The sequence below is a fragment of the Rattus norvegicus genome, chromosome 7, assembly GCF_021556685.1.
Source record: "Rattus norvegicus strain SHRSP/BbbUtx chromosome 7, alternate assembly SHRSP_T2T, whole genome shotgun sequence".
NCBI lineage: Eukaryota > Metazoa > Chordata > Mammalia > Rodentia > Muridae > Rattus > Rattus norvegicus.
In genome coordinates this window covers 136,164,944-136,185,997 of record NC_141540.1, presented here as the reverse complement: position 1 = coordinate 136,185,997, position 21,054 = coordinate 136,164,944, and the positions used below count along the sequence as shown (strand labels likewise).

General features: G+C 43.2%; 1 protein-coding gene across 2 annotated transcripts in view; it reads left to right on the top strand.

The window, feature by feature from the left end:
- Positions 1–21,054, top strand: part of Nell2 (neural EGFL like 2) — a 319,573-nt gene that overhangs the window by 95,661 nt on the left and 202,858 nt on the right. For both annotated transcript variants that reach the window (NM_031070.3, XM_087559210.1), the window contains 3 exon segments: positions 68–150; positions 1,003–1,131; positions 2,715–2,817. In NM_031070.3, the coding sequence (NP_112332.2) occupies positions 68–150; positions 1,003–1,131; positions 2,715–2,817 (315 nt within the window).

The following is a 21,054-nucleotide window of genomic DNA, read 5'->3' as shown; positions in this document are numbered from 1 at the left end:
AGCACAAACCTAATCAGATGGAGCCCTAATAAATGCAGCCTGATCAATGTCCTGTTTGTAATTGCAGCCTGTCCAACATGCAACGACTTCCATGGGCTTGTGCAGAAAATCATGGAGCTGCAGGACATTTTATCGAAGACGTCAGCCAAGGTAAAAATGACTCACAAACACACCGAGACCGTGCCACAGTCACGTGACTCCCATTGATTTACATGCTGGAGACGTCCTTAAAGCAGACGATCTGCGATTTCTTGGGACTGAATTGGAATCCTTGCTCAAGGAAAAAGGTTGTAATGTTTATTAAGGTGCATAAATATTTAAACCCTGGCCATCTGTATAACGAATGGCTCAGTAAATCAGGGAAGGAGCAGATTACCTGGTTACACTCTGCCTTACTGCTGCAAGATCTACCGTTGCCCAGTTTTAATTATTTATTTCTATTTAGCTTTCGCTGCAAGTAGGGAGTCAGAAAGACACTGTAAAGTGTGCGGACACCAGAATTTGGCCAAGAAAAATGGCGCCAGCACCGTTTTTAACTGTTACGCTGAAGTCGTAGGTTCCTTCACTGTAAGTCAGAAGAACTTAACACACTAACAAGTTCAGTAGTTTTAAATTGTGCATAGTACGGAAGGATTTATATGATGTAAATATTATTATTTACTTGAGTAAACATATTAATGGAATTAGACACTTTTTTTAAAAATGAAAATTTCTTACCTGTACTGGGGCTGGTGTTATTCTGAATTAGCCTCAATTCGTGTCTCATAAATTGTGATTTTTGTTTTAAAGGTAAACTCTTCACATGGAAAGGGTAGGGAAAGGCGTCTTTAAAATTTTACAGGCTTAATATATTCATAATTGACGATGGCTTACTATATTTGTAGCGACTGGTGACGGGCACAGCCCATTGTTCTTGCCGTTTATGTAGTGAAATCAGACGCCTGCTAGAGCGCCGTGCATTTCCTAGTGGCTGTAATGGTGAGCCCTGTCTTTGTGCCACAGTTGTCTAGAGCTGAACAACGAATGAACAGGCTGGATCAGTGCTACTGTGAGCGGACGTGCACCATGAAGGGAGCCACCTACCGGGAGTTCGAGTCCTGGACAGACGGCTGCAAGAACTGCACATGCTTGGTATGCCTGCCATTCTCTGTCACAGGGGACTCGGGTGGCCCCGCTGGTTAAATATTTATTAAGACAATGTCATCATGAAAATTTCAAGACCTACTTTCTCTAAATGCAACACTAAAATGCAAGCAAACCTGGTCACTTTGGAAGAACCGTGTGCTACATTATTAAAGACACTCTCTAGCTGTAACAGTGATTATGGTGGGAGGAAGCTATGAAGCTTATCTGAGCATGCATGAAGTTAGCAATTCAAATTAGCTTAGCAGGGTGAGTCCCACGGGAGTCTGTCCTATAACCCTTAGCATTTCTGGGGAAATCTCCCTCATGTGTTTATTAATGAATTCTAAAGAAACCAAATTATATAGAGCAATTAAATATTGTGCCTAGACAGAATAATATAAATAATGGATCTTAAATAGTCTTTAATAGTTGGCTAACATAAAATACACACCATACTGTTTAAACAAACATGACTTTTCTTAATCCTCAGGAATAAATTATTTTTAGTGCCTTGTTATTTCAAAACTGTACCCATGCTTCAAAGAAAGCTTCAAGTCAAGTTTGGTTTTAAACTTTCAGATTCCGCATGAACTCACTTGTTAGAAAGCTAGCGTTCTGTAAAGGGGCCAGAGATCTGTTTGAGCTTCCACTTGTCACGCTTTCCCCACACTCATCCAGTTGATTCAAAAGCAGAATATCACACACATAAAAGGGATCCGAAGTGATCTGTGTATGAGTGTGTGTGTGTGTGTGTGTGTGTGTGTGTGTGAGAGAGAGAGAGAGAGAGAGAGAGAGAGAGAGAGAGAGAGAGAGAGGGAGGGAGAGAGAGAGAACAGACAGACAAACCAGACAAACAGACAGACAATCAGACAAAAGAGAGACAGAGAGAGGGAGAGAGGGCTCAGGAGAGCAACCAAGCACGCCATCTGTGTGGATGTGTGCATATTTGTGTGTACCCCTGTGCATATGCACATGTCAATGTGCACCTATGTGTGTGCAATGCACACCTGTGGACATCTTTTTTGTGTGTGAACACATATATGTACATCTGGGTGGGAGTGTGTCCGTGCATAGTCTGTGTATACGCATACACATATGTACATCTCTGTGTGATACGGGTGTTTACCCAAGATTACAATATAATAAAATTATAACATTTTACAGTTGTAGTGAAACCTTCCCAAATGAGGTCCAGAAATCTACCGAAGCCAAATGCTGGATGTGATTTGGCAAGGTTTATACACTGACTAGGAAAGCCAGAGCAGCCAGATGCGCGGTTGGTGTGTGAGCAGTCAGGAGCTAGCAAAGTGTTCCAGGCCAGCTTTCGGCTCACCGTCCCCGTGGGCCTGTGGCCTTCTCTGCTTCACTATAGAAGGTGCGGATTTGCTTAGTAAAGATCAGTTCCTGGTTAAAAATAGGAACCAGTCTCAGTGGTTAAATGTAGCCCGAATTCCTGTGAGTCACCACACTGTGGGCATCGCTAAGTGACATTTCATGGAAGAGTTTGAAATCTATGAAATGGATTGAAAAGCCTCTGTGGGGCATTGGATTTCCGTGTGGCATCCTTTAAATGCTCGTTTGCCTTTCAGAATGGGACCATCCAGTGCGAGACTCTGGTCTGCCCTGCTCCCGACTGCCCGGCTAAATCGGCTCCAGCGTACGTGGATGGCAAGTGCTGTAAGGAGTGCAAGTGTAAGCAGACCTTTGCCATCCGTACTGTCTAAAACACTGTATTGAGCTCTGTAAGCTAGACAAGTTACGTTACTTCCAGAAATGAAATATCTTCTGCTTTTTGGTGATCATTTTTGCCTGTTTATACTCTAGAAGAACGGTTAATTTGTCTTGGAAGGCCCTTGCGTATAGCCATAGAAGTAGAGAAGACAGACCAGACACTCTTTGAGCACCGGTGGGGGGTGGGGAGGTGAAGGGAGGGGTCCTGCCTTTTACTGCTGAATGCAGATTCCTGCCAAGCAGATAAAGATTACCTGCTCACACTCTTATATCAAGAAAGTCTGTTGCTTAAATTACTTTGCCCATGGAAGATGGCTCTTTTACCTAAGACAGTGGAACCCACTTATATAGTATCGCTTGGCCCTGACTTTAATAAAAAACAAAACAAATGAACAGCAACAAAAGTGCTTGCACTGCCCTGTGAGGAGGCTTTGCTGCCCCTTCTCACACATTATAGGAAGTTAACATTTCTGATGTATAGAAACATTTTTAGAGTCTTCTGTAGCCTCTGATGTTCTAGATCATCCTCTCAGTCACAGAAATCAAGCTGTCTACACGGCTTATTTCTGAAAAGAGTTGTTCTTAAGTCCTGGCTAAAAAGAGAACTTTAAAAATGTTCCGTTTTTGTCCAAAGGAGTTTATACACTAAGCATCTATGAACGCTGCCTTTTTATCTAATGTGTTGGCTGTACCGAGCTGTGTAAGCACACATATGTGTGGTGTGAGACTCATAAAGATGGAATGAGGGTAGACAGAGAGAGAAAGGGAAAGTAGCCATGTAGCACGAAGGAGGGCATGGCGTGAGGGAGGACGTGGCATGAGGGAGGGCGTGGCGTGAGGGAAGGTGTGGCGTGAGGGAAGGTGTGGTGGCTGTTTTGGTTCTGGATTTCTAGTTACAGATCTCCCTAGCCATTGCAACTAACTCAAGTCTACACTGTGTGCACACACTTCTACATACCAGCATGAAAATGTCAGCAAGTGACAGTTGCCTTGTATACACCACTGTGCTGCTATCTCCTTGAACTCATCTCTCGAGTGCATACTGGTCTAGCTACTTAGGATCAGAGGAGCCAGCAAGGTTCGAGTACCCCATTTTAGTATCTTAATAAGAACTACACACATAACACCCAACATACAGGAAATGTAAAATAAAAAGGAAAGTAGGTTTTATTCTCCCTCGCCCTCTTAGAGTTTAGTACTTGTGTGCTTTGCCCAGTAATTGTCCTCACGCCCACTGACATGTGATGAGTCTATGCTGAGAGTGGTGTCACTCTTTCTCTGGCTCTCAATCTTAAGGATTTATGCTGACTTTCCCATCCCAATCAGACCTTCTGCACATCATAACACTGTGAGGTTTGCTGTGATTCTCTTTCTCCCCTCTCAGAGTCTAAGCGGTGCTTCCCCTACCCCTTCCTTGTGAGCAGCGATATGACGTCATTCGTACAGAAACCTGGTGCACTCCTTGTAGCTTTGGGTATTGCGCATACTAAGGGTGGACTGTAGTAGTTTTTATTGTGTAAGGCTGGCTCTTTGCAGCTCACTCTACTAACATATGGACCTGCTTGTTTTCTTCCTTTAGTGAGGGAGCAGGCTAAGAGGCAGCTGGGGGATCTAAGAAGAAAGCTCTTTTGTTTCACTGGGTCTTTTGAAAGGCCACTGGTTGGGCTGCACTCCTATGGCCCCTAGTAACTTTGAAAGACAATCCTGATTCATGGGATGTCTTTCAAGAAAGGGGAACCAAGCCGAGAAAGAAATTAGGGAAACGACACCCTTCCTAATAGACCCAAATAATATAAAGTACCTCGGAGTGACTTTAACCAAGCAAGTAAAAGATTTGTACAATAAGAACTTCAAGACTCTGAAGAAAGAAATTGAAGAAGACCTCAGAAGATGGAAAGATCTCCCATGCTCATGGATTGGCAGGATTAATATAGTAAAAATGGCCATTTTACCAAAAGCGATCTACAGATTCAATGCAATCCCCATCAAAATACCAATCCAATTCTTCAAAGAGTTAGACAGAACAATTTGCAAATTCATCTGGAATAACAAAAAACCCAGGATAGCTAAAACTATCCTCAACAATAAAAGGACTTCAGGGGGAATCACTATCCCTGAACTCAAGCAGTATTACAGAGCAATAGTGATAAAAACTGCATGGTATTGGTACAGAGACAGACAGATAGACCAATGGAACAGAATTGAAGACCCAGAAATGAACCCACACACCTATGGGCACTTGATTTTTGACAAAGGAACCAAAACCATCAAATGGAAAAAAGAGCATTTTCAGCAAATGGTGCTGGTTCAACTGGACGTCAGCATGTAGAAGAATGCAGATCGATCCATGCTTATCACCCTGTACAAAGCTTAAGTCCAAGTGGATCAAGGACCTCCACATCAAACCAGATACACTGAAACTAATAGAAGAAAAACTAGGGAAGCATCTGGAACACATGGGCACTGGAAAAAATTTCCTGAACAAAACACCAATGGCTTATGCTCTAAGATCAAGAATCGACAAATGGGATCTCATAAAACTGCAAAGCTTCTGTAAGGCAAAGGACACTGTGGTTAGGACAAAACGGCAACCAATAGATTGGGAAAAGATCTTTACCAATCCTACAACAGATAGAGGCCTTATATCCAAAATATACAAGGAACTCAAGAAGTTAGACCGTAGGGCGACAAATAACCCTATTAAAAAATGGGGTTCAGAGCTAAACAAAGAATTCACAGCTGAGGAATGCCGAATGGCTGAGAAACACCTAAAGAAATGTTCAACATCTTTAGTCATAAGGGAAATGCAAATCAAAACAACCCTGAGATTTCACCTCACGCCAGTGAGAATGGCTAAGATCAAAAACTCAGGTGACAGCAGATGCTGGCGAGGATGTGGAGAAAGAGGAACACTCCTCCATTGTTGGTGGGGTTGCAGACTGGTACAACCATTCTGGAAATCAGTCTGGAGGATCCTCAGAAAATTGAACATTGAACTGCCTGAGGATCCAGCTATACCTCTCTTGGGCATATACCCAAAAGATGCCCCAACATATAAAAAGGACACGTGCTCCACTATGTTCATCGCAGCCTTATTTATAATAGCCAGAAGCTGGAAAGAACCCAGATGCCCTTCAACAGAGGAATGGATACAGAAAATGTGGTACATCTACACAATGGAATATTACTCAGCTATCAAAAACAATGACTTTATGAAATTCGAAGGCAAATGGTCGGAACTGGAAAATATCATCCTGAGTGAGGTAACCCAATCACAGAAAAACACACATGGTATGCACTCATTGATAAGTGGCTATTAGCCCAAATGCTTGAATTACCCTAGATGCCTAGAACAAATGAAACTTAAGACGGATGATCAAAATGTGAGTGCTTCACTCCTTCTTTAAAAGGGGAACAAGAATACCCTTGGCAGGGAATAGAGAGGCAAAGATTAAAACAGACACAGAAGGAACACCCATTCAGAGCCTGCCCCACATGTGGCCCATGCATATACAGCCATCCAACTAGACAAGATGGATGAAGCAAAGAAGTGCAGGCCGACAGGAGCCGGATGTAGATCTCTCCCGAGAGACACAGCCAGAATACACCAAACACAGAGGCGTATGCCAGCAGCAAACCACTGAATTGAGAATAGGACCCCCGTTGAAGGAATCAGAGAAAGAACTGGAAGAGCTTGAAGGGGCTCGAGACCCCATATGTACAATAATGCCAAGCAACCAGAGCTTCCAGGGACTAAGCCACTACCTAAAGACTATACATGGACTGACCCTGGACTCTGACCTCATAGGTAGCAATGAATATCCTAGTAAGAGCACCAGTGGAAGGGGAAGCCCTGGGTCCTGCTAAGACTGAACCCCCAGTGAACTAGATTGTTGAGGGGAGGGCGGCAAGGGGGGGAGGATGGGGAGGGGAACACCCATAAAGAAGGGTGGGGGAGGGGGATGTTTGCCCGGAAACCGGGAAAGGGAATAACACTCGAAATGTATATAAGAAATACTCAAGTTAATAAAAAAGAAAGGGGAACCTAAGAAACCCAAACATTTCCCTTTAACCATGCAGTGCTATGTAGCAGAATTGTTAAAATGGATTGCAGCTCCCCATCTTCAGTAGTTGTGTTGATGGTGTATGAATGTCCTGAATTCATGTGTCTTTGAAAAGAAGGTAGTTTTGCAGAAGACACACAGGGCACTGCCCTTCCATTCAGGGCACTACACTGCACCTGCTTAACCATTCGTTATTTTAAAATAAGAGAGAGCACTCCGCTTCCAGCTCTTCAGTCTGAATTGCAATTTCTCTTCATTATTAAAATCCTTGAATAAATGTATTTTGTGGGTTTTATTATTTTTCACACCCCATTACATTTTCTCTGTCCATGTAATGACATTCTTAAATGGGCTAAAACTCTTCTGAAGAAAGCTTTATGTAAATGTCTATAATAATAATTAAATCAAACTGTCTAGTACGGTACTAAGGGAAGAATGGGATTATTTTCTTTAGCTGATCAGAGGGCTAGTCCTCTTAGCAGGGCGATACTTTGAAACAAGTGAGAGGATTTGCTATTTGTACCAAACTGAAGAGCAATAATGTAGACATCATTCATACCACATGCAATTTAGGGTGGAAGGAAACACTTAAACAGAAAACGCAGTTTCTTATCCGCAGCGCTGTTAGGTAATTGTCTTAAAAATGAGCTTATTTCATTCTCAATAAAGACCGTGCAAAATGCCATTTTGCAGTCTGAATAGGGAGAAATAAGACATACGCAATTTTAAGCATCTTGGAGGTTGACTGGGACGGTCATGTGCAAAGGTGTAAGTTAGGATCACATAAGAAAGGTAGAGGACATCAGGGCCCCACTGTGGCAGAAGCCACTGCTCCTCTATCCCTAGCTGCATGAGTCAGACAGCCAGGCATACCTGCAGGGTTCTGCCTTCCTGCACATATTTACACAGTACGTAAAAAGGTCACCGATCAAGAACCCAATGAGTCTGGTCTAAGGGTAGGGCAGAAAGCAAATTCCTTTTTCCATTTAGACACGGTTCTCATGCTTAAGAACACCGTTTATGCAAAAAAGAAAACTGTCTCCAAGTTAAAAAACTATTCACTCTAAAATATAGGCAGAGAAAGTTCTTGAAAAGATCACTGTTGTGTCGCTAAGAACTCTGGAGCCTTAGCTAGCAGTGTACCTGTTGATCGTGGAGGGTTTAGCTCCACCCCCAGCCTGTGGAGCACACACCCACACAGTGTTCATATCATTAGACAAGGCTTTGCTCCTAACCAACACCACCATTCCCAGTCACTGGCCTCCTGTTTTTGTTAGAAACCAGCATATATTATTTCTGGACAGAGGCATAGGTTTTAAGGATCTGAGGCCCAGACCTTGTGATTTGGGGGTGTTTTTATATTTCAGATACATCCTATACATTAAGTAACCCGTCCTTCTCACCTGCCCTCACTTATAAACATTGTTTTAGTTTGGGGATTGGTGTTTTCCAGATATCTCAGTGAACTTGGCAACTCAGGACAGACACTTTGAAGCGCACGGTGGATGACAGATAATATACAGCTAACCGACTTGTCACCTTTAACTGCAGGCAGGAGACACAGACGATTCACTGCACTGATAGTTTTGTAGAGAATTGAGTTTTTAATCAGAGAAGTTGTAAGGCCCATATACCAGAGCCACCGCTGACCTCAGTGCTTCTCAGATTTTAATGAGAATATAAACCAGTTTGGGATCTCATTAAAATGAAATTCTGATTCAGGGTTTGGAACGGAACCTTGGAATGCCCATCGCCAACACTCTCAAGTGACCTAACATGGCTTTGATTAGCAAAGAGTTAGCTAGTGAATGTTTCATAATCTAGGTTTAGTTAGCATATTTCATGTCCTAAAGCAATGTCCCAGCTTTGTTGATTGTCTGATAGCTCACTGTATGCACACCCCCAACTTTTAATCTCAAGTGTGTATTAAGGCTTTTAAATACATGCTTTAGGGTTTATATTTTAAGCCGACATATAAAAAATGGATCTGGGTATGGGAACTTGCGAATCAACTATTGCTTTTCATCATGTTTCCTGCTTGTTAGAGATCAGAAGTGCAAGCTCAGGCTTTCACCTAAGAGAAACAGCTGTACCGTCCGTCACAGAGGTGTGAGCGGTCACCATCACAGTTCGGAGGTGTGCTCACTTACAGCCGACTCTGTTCTACCCTCTACACTGTGAGCATTGGTTTTTAAAAGATGTGTTTATTTTTATCCAACCGTTTTCTTACTTATTTATTTCCACAGAGTCACTACTCTGATGTATCAAGTATTTCATTAGTGATAAGTAGTCAGTGTAAACAAAGAGCTGAGTTCCTGGTTCTCTGGAGACAGAAATGGTCCTGTGACAGTCCAAACACCTCCCACCCTCAAAGCTCACATAGGACTTTAATGTCCGATGTGAAGTGATAAGAGAGGAGAGGCTGGTCTGACTGGGGCATTGAGCAGTGGGACCTTGGGGACATGATGAGGATTGCGTAAGTCCATCAAGGTAAACTCCATGACTGAACATCGATGGCTTTGTAAGACAAGAGGCTGGAAGATGTACACATGTGGTCTCTGACACACAGTACCATGTGACACTGGGCAGCACCTCAGGACCTCTCCACAACGCAGGCTTATCTGTCGCTCTTCCTCTTGGGTCCGTGGACTGTGACGTACAAAAGAATCTCTTTCCTAGCCGTGTACCCAGTCTGTTAGCTACAGAGCTGGGAAGGGTGGTTGTTGCTAAGGAATTACTTGACTATGTGGGCACAGCTTCAGAACGGACATGCAGGAAAAGTCTAACACATTCAGGGGAGTCCAGAATGGCGTAAGCAGAGCACTTCAGGTCATTCTGGTGAAAGCGCAGAAGATGAGATAAGGGGCAAAGGTCACAGCTGGACATGAGGGCACCTATCCTTGTGGCATGTCCCTGCGGTGAGATGACCTGTACAGCTTCAGGGCCTTTGAGAGCAAGAAGGTCATCACCATATTTAACCCTTGACCCTGTAGTTATGAGTCAAAGTGAACCTTTTTCTCTCACTAAAACTTATCTAGCTGGTGGTGGTATTATGTAGCCATGACTAATACAAAGGATTATTCATAAAATATAACTCCTAAGAGTTACATCCCTGCTAAGCATTGCATATATATTATGCATAATATAATTTCCATATAGTATAAGAAGGGATAGAATTTTCATCCAGTGTTTATAATGAAGGTGAGAGATAGATGTATTTATTACAGAATGAATAAATTGGACTTCTTTGTAGTGCCTCATTTTATAGAGATCAAAGCCAATTATGCTAATTCAGAAAAGCAGGTTTTAGAGGCAAATATTTGGTTAGCTTTTTGTTTGCAATGATAAGGACAGAACAAAGAATGACACTGAGTTGAGAACTTACATGCATCAAAGTAGAAGGCGCAGGTTTGGCCGTCACGGTCACAGGTTCAGAGGTGTGCGAGGTCACCATCACAGTTTGGAGGTGTGGACACCTACAGCTCTCACTCTGCTCCAGCCTTCACTGTGTGCCTTTGTTTGTAAAAGTTGTTGTGCTTATTTTTATTCTATAAGCGTGTGTGTTTTGCATGTATGTATATACGCACCATATGTATGTATGCTTGATGTCCCAAGATGTCAAAAGACAGTCAGTGTCAGTTTGCCTGGAAGTGGGAGTACAGGCAGCTGTGAGACATCATGCGGGTCCTGGGAATTGAACCTGTGTCCTCCGAAGGAACACTCAATACTCTTAAGCACTGGACCATCACGGCAGCCCCTGTTCCTAGACCTTAAACAATAGGGTTTTCCTTTCCTTCTTTTTTTTTTCCTTACATTTTTATTAGAGAGGATTTCTTTCTAAACTCCTGTGGAATGGTCTACATCCCTCCTATTTCGCAAATCTTTGTGCTTTGATGCCTTTGTGCAGAATATAATAATAGTTTACACAGAGTGGTCCTGTTGGGATGAAGTGTACGGGCTCATGGTTGAATGAAAGGGTTCTCATCCAGCCTGTGACAAACAGTGTCCACAGACACTGGAGTCTGTCTTCCTTATTGCGTGTTTTATAACATAAAAATAATTAAGGGTAAGCTCGAATTCCTCTTCTCTCTGACAATTCTCTCACTAATCTATACTTTTAAAATTGTAGTCCTTGCCACTTATGCTTTAAAGATGATTTCGAAGATGTTGATCTTAGAGAGGCTATGTGACACATACAAATGTCCCCAGTGAGGCAGACGGCTGCGCTTAGTTTTTCTTTTCTCCTGGTCCATTCAAGCCTCCCAACTGGCTTCTGGCTTCCATAGTTTATTGTATAATCATTTGTGAGAAAACACAAGGCGAGAGCCTTCTCGGGGTCTGGCTGCCATTGTTAGACTTCGAGGCTAATTACTATGCTCGGAAGAAGAGAGATGCAGTGGATAACATAGTCTTTTCACACGACCTCATGGATGCACATGCTTTTCAAGTGATAAAAGAGTTAACCTTCCCGATAAAAAATTAGAACATTTCACAGTCAAGCCAGCCTTATGCATTACCCATTTGTGTCTGTGCCCCGCGGTCCACCTTCAGCCTTTCTCAGGCCCTGAATCTCGACAAAGGTCACTTTGATTTGTTAGTTGGGAAGGGGAGAGGGTGTGGAGTCGCACAGAACAGGATGGACATTGTGCTTGCTCACTGATTTACTGAGTGTGTAGCTGGGACCACAGCTTCTAAATGCTGAGGGAGACGGCACGGAGGACAGTGCACAGGACGTGCGGTAGGACGTAAGATTACGTCGATTGTCTTGGGTATGTTTTCGTTTTGGGAGCTCCCAAAGTTAGAGTCATCCCCAAAACAGCAATATGAGACGAAAACAGCAGCATCTCTTAACGTGTATAGCAGATAAAATATAAAATTTCCTCCTTTTTAGAAATATAGAATCAGGTACTTTCTATGAATTTGACTTTTGTAGGCACTGTGACTGCAGTGGTGAACGAGGTCAGATTTCTCTTGGTCCTCATAGGCCTGATAACGAGGAGGTTGGAGGGATAAAGGAACGATCCTCTGAGGGATATCATAACTGCAGGGTTATGATAGTCTCAGACCACCCAGAGTAGATGAAATTGCACTGTAAAGAGGTTACATGGTGAGAACAGATAGGGAAACGACACTTAACTAATAAAAGGGGGAGGGAAACAATTTTTAGACAAACAAAACTGAAAACCCAGATGTTAAGAAAACATGGCTTCACTTGAGGCCAGGGGTCCAGGGGCGCAGGCCAGCCCCTGAGGTTCTGAGACTTATTCTTATCTGGGGGAGGGGGAAGGGGACTGACATCAGCCCCATTAGGTAGAAGTTCTGGGCGGTGGTAGACCTGGATGTATTTTAGAGATAATGCTCGCAGGGTTTTCTAATTTCACACAGTCACAAGCAAACACCCTGAAAGATCATTCCAGGGTAGTAGACAGAGTTAGCCATCCCAGGTGTAGGGAAGGTTGGTGACTGACTGTCTTTGGGAGGGTGGCCAAGACTAAGAGTTCAATGTATAATTTTAAAGTGATTTTTGTGGTTTTTTATTTTATGCGCATAATGTTCTGCCAGCATGTGTGTCTGTGTACCATATGTCAGTTCCCATGGAGACCAGAAATGGATGTCAGAGCCTGTGGAACCGAAGTTACAGATGTTTGAGACACCATGTTGGTCCTGGGAACTGAACTCGGTTCCTTTGGAAGAGCAGCCAGTTCTGCAGCCATGTCCTCTTTGTGGATATGTATGAATAAGTATGTTTGTAGATATGAGTAGTGATATAGTTTTTGAGAACAGTGGAGTATTCTTGGCCAGGATGGATATGACCAAGGGACTTAGTTTGCCAATGCCTCAGAGAACACCCGAAGTCAACCTGAGGTGGTGGCTCTTGAATTTCTTGTCTCACCAAAGTGAAGGTCACATGATTGGGTCCGGGCAGAGTGGAGCCAGGCTCCATTAGAAAAATTCAAGAAGAGAGAGAAAACTTCTGAGAGTGGGAGGGCTTCCAAGGAGAGGAAAACCACTCCTTGCTGGTTGGGGGGTCCTACAATAGGATTTACAGAACAAAACAGTTGGAGGTGATTTTATGAGATTTCTTGGTTCTCTATTCTTGCTATTATGAGCTGAGCCAGGGGAGCTTCTGCACATTCCACACATGCTCCCCCGGCCCAGTCAGAGAGTGGGTCATGAGGTGATTACCTGCCCCTCACGCAGGGAGGGGTGGGTTCAGCCCCTACCTTGCTGATCTCTGACACACCTGGTTGGCTGACAACCTTAGCCAATATTGCTCCAACCAGCACCGCAGGCGTCTCTCTGGCTGATACTTAACGGTGTTTTCTCCATTGGCACATCTCTGTGACAAGCTTGTAGTTTTAGCATAGCGGTGGCCGGGTTGGGGGAGGGGAAGCAACATTATAACTACCAAGGCAGATGTGGTCTGCCTGGTCACCTCATCCCTAGCTCCTTCTCTGTGGAACTGTCTGGAGTGTTCTGTGTGGAGGCCAGAAGCATCTCGCTAGGAGCAATCCTTCCTTGTCCTCTAGTCTGTTACAGTGAGTGCACCAGAGGCAAGGGGAGGTGAGGTGTCACTGGGTGTAGACTGCAGCAACAGCTTTCCTGAGGTAAGCTCCAGCAGAGGTTGGAGCGGAGGCTTCCAGGACCCCTAGTGACTACCAGGGGCATGTGACAGTAATGAAAACAGACACTGGCAGATGTACAGGCTGGCTGTCACCGGTTTTTAAAAAGAATGTGTTTTGGTTTTCTTTCTAGAAACAAACAGTGGTATTTTCCTGTCTCACAGATGCAAGGAATATGAGAAACTTATCATCTAAATGAGATGGCTTTGGCCAAAGGCACAAATCCTTCACTATACAATAAAAATTACAGCTGATTTTTTGTTTGTTTCTAATTGTCAGGAACTGACGCGTGAGGCCTATAAATGTGAGGCAAGTGCTGTCCTAAGGAGCTACATAGCAAGCAGCTCCCTGCTGATTTTGAGACAAGGTCTTACTGAATTGCCTGGGCTAGCCTTGAATTTGTGATCCTCCTGCTTTTATTACCAGGCACAACAAAAATCCAGGTTTTAATCCAGAAGTACATGGTGCGTTTTCTGTTGGTAAATCATGGAATTTGTTCCTGGATGCATGAAGCAGACGTCTGGGAACCCCTTGTATCTTTTGGCTTCACTGGTTATCAACCAAGGGCTAATCTCAACAAAGGTTCAACAGAATGGAGCTTCTGAACACATTTACCTTGGAAGGTTTTTATTTATTCGTGCATTTTTGGTTTACCTTTTTTGGCCCATGTCTGGTTTGTTCAATGTAATTCGCTTATGTCTCTATAGTTAGTTAGCAGGTAGGCAAGTTCAGATGGTTGGATAATCATGGTTTAACTCTGGGGGGAGCTGAGGGAGAGGATACAATTTAATAAAATTAGAGATCAGAAAGACTCATTACGGAGGCCTTTGTATCCTTGAATTCCAGAATTCTATGTGTTTACAACTGTCCAGCCCTCAGGTTTATTCTTTACTGTGCTCTTAAAATTGAGACTCTTTCTTTGTCTACAGTATATAGCATTCTTTTAAATGTATTATGCAGTGCTGGCTTGGTTTGTGTTTATCTGGAAATTCCATGTCTTAATTTTAACAGAGCATATTGCTGGCAATGGCATTTTGGGATGACAGTTATTCTCTTTGAAGGTTTAACTTCATCGTCCCATGCTTTCCTGGTTTTGATGGTGCTAATGAGAGATCTCACATCGTTCTGATTTGTCTGCCTTCACAGTAATTCTGCATTTTTCCTTACAGTCTTTGGTGTTGAAGAAGGTCCTCCCTTTGGTCAAGTATATTTGGAGTTCCTAATGCCACCTGTGTTTGAACATCTATTGGTTTTGTTGATTTGGGAACTTCTTTGCTCAGTATATTTCATTCAAAATACTCTCTGTACCCTAGAGTCCATCTCTTCTCCTCCATCCCATGGTTTGTAAGTTTGGTTTCTTAACTACATGTCATGGTTTTCTTATTGGTATTCAAATGAAATTTTTCCTGTCTTTCCATTACTCATTCTTACATTTGGTCAAATCTTTTGGGGATGCTTTCTGTTGTTTTATTGTTGTTATTTTTCTGCTGAAATTTTCACTACTGGTGTTTCCATTCTTTTCCAGAATCTCAATTTCCTTGCTGAATTTATCTTCTGTGTTATTGATATTTAATCCATGTTTCTGATTTTTCTCCCCCATTTGTGCAGACTGTTCCTCTGTGGTGTTCTCTTTCCTCTCTCGTGTCTTCATTGAACTCTTCTGTTTGTCTCTGCTTTTCAGCTTGTTCATCATTTTTAGCAGAAAGCTTTTCAAATCTTCACCTGACATTTATTCTCCTGTTTGCATACCTTTGAGCTAATTAGCTGGAGAATTAGGATCTTTTGACACTTTTCCTGTTTCATTGTCTTTGAGCTCATTAGCTGGTGAATTGGGATCCTTTGACATTTTCCCTGTTTCCATAGCTTTGAGCTCATTAGCTGGGGAATTGGGATCCTTTAGAACAGTCCACCTAGATTCACTATTTCCTGTTTCAGTATCTTTGAGCTCATTAATTGGGGAACTGGGATCTTCTGGGACAGCCACAGATATTTGCTTTTTCTGTCTCCATGTTGCAATTTGTACATCTGTTGGTTTGAACATCCCTTCTGGAACTGACAGGGGCATCTTACTGAGAAGCCCTCCTTTGATTGCCGAATGGACAGTAACACTCAAGCGATCAAAAGCCAGCTAGCTATTGTGGCAGCAACGACCTACCCCATATGAGATGTACATATACACTTAAAATCAATCACAGCCAGGGATGAATATGAAAACTAAAACAGTAGGGTGTGGTGGGATGTGCTGTGAAGTGTGGAAGCGGTAAATGAGGGAAAGGAAGGAGACGGAGAAAGTGTGAGAATCCAGGCAAATAAATGAAAGGAGAAAGAGCATGGAGAAGAATGTGATGGAGACGTGTCATAGTCAGGTGACTACTGCTGCAGCGAAGCACCACGACCAAAAGTGAGCTGGGGAGAAGAGGGCTGATTCAGCTCACACTTCCACATTGCTGTTCATCACCAAAGGAAGTCAGGACTGGAACTCACACAGGGCAGGAACCTGGAGGCCGAAGCTGATGCAGAGGTCACAGAGGGTGCTGCTTACTGGGTTACTCTCCGTGGTTTGCTCAGCTTGTTCTCTTATAGAACCCAGGACCACTCACAGTGGACTGGGACCTCCCACACTGATCACTAAGTGATCAATACCCTACATACTTGTCTATAGTCAAGTTTTATGGAGGCGTTTTCTCAACTGTAAGTCCCTTCATTGGAGACTCTGGTCTGTGTCAAGTGGACATAAAACTGTCCAGCACACAATGAAAACAAGAGACTAGAAAAACAGAAAAAAAAATCTAAACAGTGAAAAAGTTTGAAGACAGAATTAAATAAATGCAATAAAGAGAATGAAAAACTTAAAATGTCTTCCTTAGTTGTCTATATTTCTGTTTAGGATTGAAGCCTCCTGAGCTTTTCCCCTTCCACAGCAGCGTTCCTATTGCTGTCATCCTTATTGAGGTCTTGCCTAAGCAGCCATGTATTAAGGCTTGGTGGCTCCCCTGACATTTCTAGGAGAACAAGCACACAACAAACTTCTTGATCTTCTGACTCTTACGGATTTCCTGCTTTCTTCTGCAAAGGGCCCTGAGCCATAGGTGCAGGAGTCGAGTTGAAGCTGTATCATCTGGGGTTGGGCTCCAGACCTGCAGTTTTTGATCAGTTGTGCTTTTCTGTAAGTGTCCGTATCTGTTGCAAAGAGAAGTTTTCCAGATGAGGAGTCTTAGTTACTTTTTAACTGCTGTGACAAAACACCATGATCAAGAAAGTTTATAAAAGAAAACATTTTGTTGGGGGCTTGCTTATAGCTTCAGAGAGTACGTACATTATTGACAGGGCAGCAGACAGGCAAGGGTGGTGCTGGAGAAGTAGCTGAGAGCCTACATTTTGAGACAACAGGGCACCTCCAGTAAAGCATACCCTCTAGCAAGGCCACACCTCCTAATCCTTTCCAAACACTTCCACCAACTGGGGTCATGTGTTCCAATAGATGATGACCATTTCTGCTTAAAACACTACAGGATGAATCCTGAGAGCAGGGTAGTCTTCCTCAGAGAAGAGCATTACCAATTTGTCATCCAATACCAGATGTTCAGCCCTTAAATGATACATACAAGTAACACTATTTAAACCGAGCAGGATGTAATTATGTATTTAAGAACACACACACACACACACACACACACACACACACACACACACACACGTGTATGTAACAACAATTAATGTAAAGAGAGGCAATGGATTTGAGAGAGCAAGAAAGAATTTATGTAAAGGTTTGGAGGGTGGAAAAGGAAGGGGTAAATGGTATACTTATATTATAATCTCAAAAGTGATTTAAGTGGTTTTAACGAGCAGAGTATAATGTTCAAAAAGCAAGTAAGTCAAAGTCAAAATGCAGCAAAATTAAAGAGAGGCGGGGAGAAAAGTGGAGATAGAGAACTACAAGGGGAGGTGGGTGGAAGGGAAGAAAAAGAGCCTAGGAGGAGGGGAAATATATTGTTCAAAATTCCCCCACATGTGAAAAACATGTAAACAAAAATTAGGAGAATATATTAGGGGGAGTAACAAGTACAAACATAAAATTAAAAGAAAAAAACAACACTGTGAAAACCGTGCTAAATTTGGGAGAAAAAATGCCAGTAAGAAGGAAACCCAGGAGGCGTTGGCAGTGCCTTCCCCATTCTTCATCAGCTGGTGACGGCTATTATTTGGATGGAGTGGAGGGTTGAGCTGTGGTCCCTTAGGTGTGTGCCATTTCTAAGTCTGTCCTGTACAAACGTCTGAGTCCCCAGTGCTGTCCCGTCAGGGCCGAATTCCTTCCTTGCATATCTGGGTCTCTGCAGCCCCAGAGCTTTGCATCCATCTGGCGGGCAGATTCTCTCCTGCTCTGGAGTCTGTGCAGGCCTTGCTTACCCTTTGGCGTGGCTGTTTTAGCCAGTGTGGTTAGAGCATGACAAACAGCATGTGACCTGAACAGACACGGCTCCTTCCTTCCTCCTCTCAAGGCTTCTGAGTTAATAACCCTGCTGAAGAGATGATCAGAGACTCACTCGGAACTCCGGGGGTCTCAGGCTCAGTAGCAGAAAATGACAGAGTGCTGTCTCCGGAATTTGATGTAGGCACCGACTTCAGGATCAGAGCTATCAAACTCCATGATCATTCTCAGATGATGAAGTAGCTATGGTCCATTATGAGCGGGGATATCTTTCTTCATATTCTTCTCAGCCTGAGCTAACTCATCACTGCCTGCATTCTTCAGCCTGTTGGGGGATTGGACACACTTGCCTTTCTGGGTACCCCCCTTCTAGGAATGTGATAAGCCAAACTGGGGCTCTTTGACATGGGGATATTCTCTGATCTGAGGTCCCTAGAATGATTTGGTTTTTTTAAAAATTATTATTATTGGATATTTTATTTATTTACATTTCAAATGTTATCCCCTTTCCTACTTTTCCCCCTGGAAACCCCCTATCCCATCCTCCCTCCCCCTGCTTCTGTGAGGGTGCTCCCCCCCACTAGGTTTTAACAATACAATCTCTCTCCAGTGGTACACATCTCTGACCTAGAATCACACAGCATAGAAGAATGGGATTCTGCTATAGGAATCACCATTTCACCAAAACTCACCATTGAATTTGAGGCTGTGAGGGCCTGGATATGTCCTGAAGGTAACATAGCCTGACTCCCATCTGACTGACCTTCGAAAGTCTTCTTCTACCGAGAGCTACATAAACGCCACAGACTGTCCACAGATAGAGTATGGTGATGTAGGATTTAGCTTGCTCCAATATTTTTGTTTCTGCTTTTTCTCCCTTCAATTTTCACTTCTCTTGTAGATTCCTGAACTTCTCATTTGTCTTTTCTTTGGGATAAAATGTGTATTTTTCATATTCTGACTCTCAGAGGTAGTTGCTAGTATACTATCTTTCCTGGAAGTGGAGATTTTGGTGGGGAGAGTAGAAATTGGTAATGTTTAGATATTCACACACATCCTGCAGTGTTGAGGTGTGAGGGGGAGGCTGAGTAAGGGGTCATTCTGAGCTGATGGTGTGAGCTGAGCCCAGAGGAAGGGGTTCTTCGCATAATTGAGAGTTTGACCTTTGCCAGGAGAGGCATCTCCTGTTCAGCATGAAAAGAGCAGTGGGTAGGCTCCGGTGGAGCTAACCGTAGAGAAGGATGCTCAGGTGTTTAAATGTACCTGCCCGTTTGTGGTTTCTGGAAGTCTGAAGGATTCCAGCTGAGAGAAGGCACAGTCAGAGGCGAGCAAAGAGTCTAAAGCAACTTAGCACCTGCAGTGGGAACCCCGAAGGCTCCTGTCGAGTTGCTACTGAGAAGCCGGAGTATAAGTTTCTGAGTATACGTTTCTGTGCTAACTTTTGGATGCACTAAAGATGGATGGTAATGCAAATGGACTTATCTTGGGTTTTGCTCGTGTTTGTGAAAAATAGTCAAACTTAGAGACTTAAATTGGCTAGAGAAGAAGATGAGGAGAGTTGAGATCTCTCATTCATTCCAGGCTGGGGAACAGTTGAGATGGGTACACAGATGTACTGAGTGTGTGCTGTGTGTTGTACATAGGAGTCCTTCATAGGACCTGAAGGTCAGCTACAGTCTTGGAGGTCCATAAGGAATGGCCGTCTTGTGTGAAATAGGGATTCAGTGACAGTCATACTGCCAAGTGGTTGAAGCCATGGGGAAACATGACTGGAGTTGCAGAGGGTGGGCAGGATGGGCAGTGAGGGAGACACTGGTTAGGTGTGGATTAGGATGTAAACAAAGTCCAAGTCAGTTAGAAAGGTTGTCATGAAAGGTAAACATGGTTCACCTAGTTGATTTGTAAAGAAAGAAAAAAGAGTGCTGGCTCGTTTTAAATTGCTGGCTGCAGTGCTGCCATTATTAAACCCTAATATAATATCACAGGTTTTATTATTTTATGCTCAATTATATACTATTTTGTTGTTGTTCCTTAAGAGAATGGAATAGTTTATTACTGCGTGTCTTTATAGGCTGTGATTTGTGGTAAAGGAAAGCTACTGATGTAGCATTTTTGTGGCTCAGTCGTTATATTAAATGGCTACTTACAGGTTCTCCTCTTCTAGACAGCCATCCATTGCCCACACATGAGAGCTGTCAGCCCTATATGCTTCACTTATGCCTATATGTAGTCATACTAGTAAAAGTAGTGACTTGGGAATCTACATCATACAAGGACTTAACCTGTTTAACAATGGTATCTACATAAGAGTTTTATCCATGGAAAATGTATGTATTCTTCTAGGTTAAAACTAAGCAATGAAACCCAGTTCGTTTGGAGGCCATAAAAAATGAAAGAAAGGAAAATGTTGGCTGTTCTGACACTCAGGTTTCTCTAGGAGAGAGAGATGCTTCCAACATGTCCTCCTTGGTAGTAGATGGGCAGCTCTGGGGTTTCATCTTTTTATGTGTCTAAGGTTCTCTAGAGGAGTAGAACTTACAGAACAAAGAGATTTAGTAGAGTGACTTTCATGATACAGTCTGGGCAGTCCAACAATGGCTGATTCACACCACAGAGCTCAGAACCCGATAGTTTCTCTCAATCTATGAGGTTAGATAGATGTCTCCACAGTCCTTTAATCCCATCTGTTAGAAGCCCTAAGCTCGGTCCTCATAGGCGTTAACGAGTAGCAGCAGTAGCAAGGGTGGATGAACTGCTGGCAAGACTGAAGCCAAGCAAACAGCTTCCTTGGTGCCACCCGCATGTAGGCTGCATCTTTCCACTTCCGATGACTTGGTCAAAAAAGACCCCTCACAGACATGGTGCCCAGCAGCCTGGCCTTCAGTTGATCCCAGATCTTATCAAGCTGGCTAGCAAGATAGCATGGCAGACCTTAAAAGGCAGGTTTCCATATAGATCATTTGAAAAGATGCTAACCGGGCCAGAGACATTATTCCAGAACACAGACTTGTGCCTGGTTGTTCCATCTCGGCATACTCCTTCCTTCCCCACCCCTGGATCTACAAGATCTTATTAAATTTGT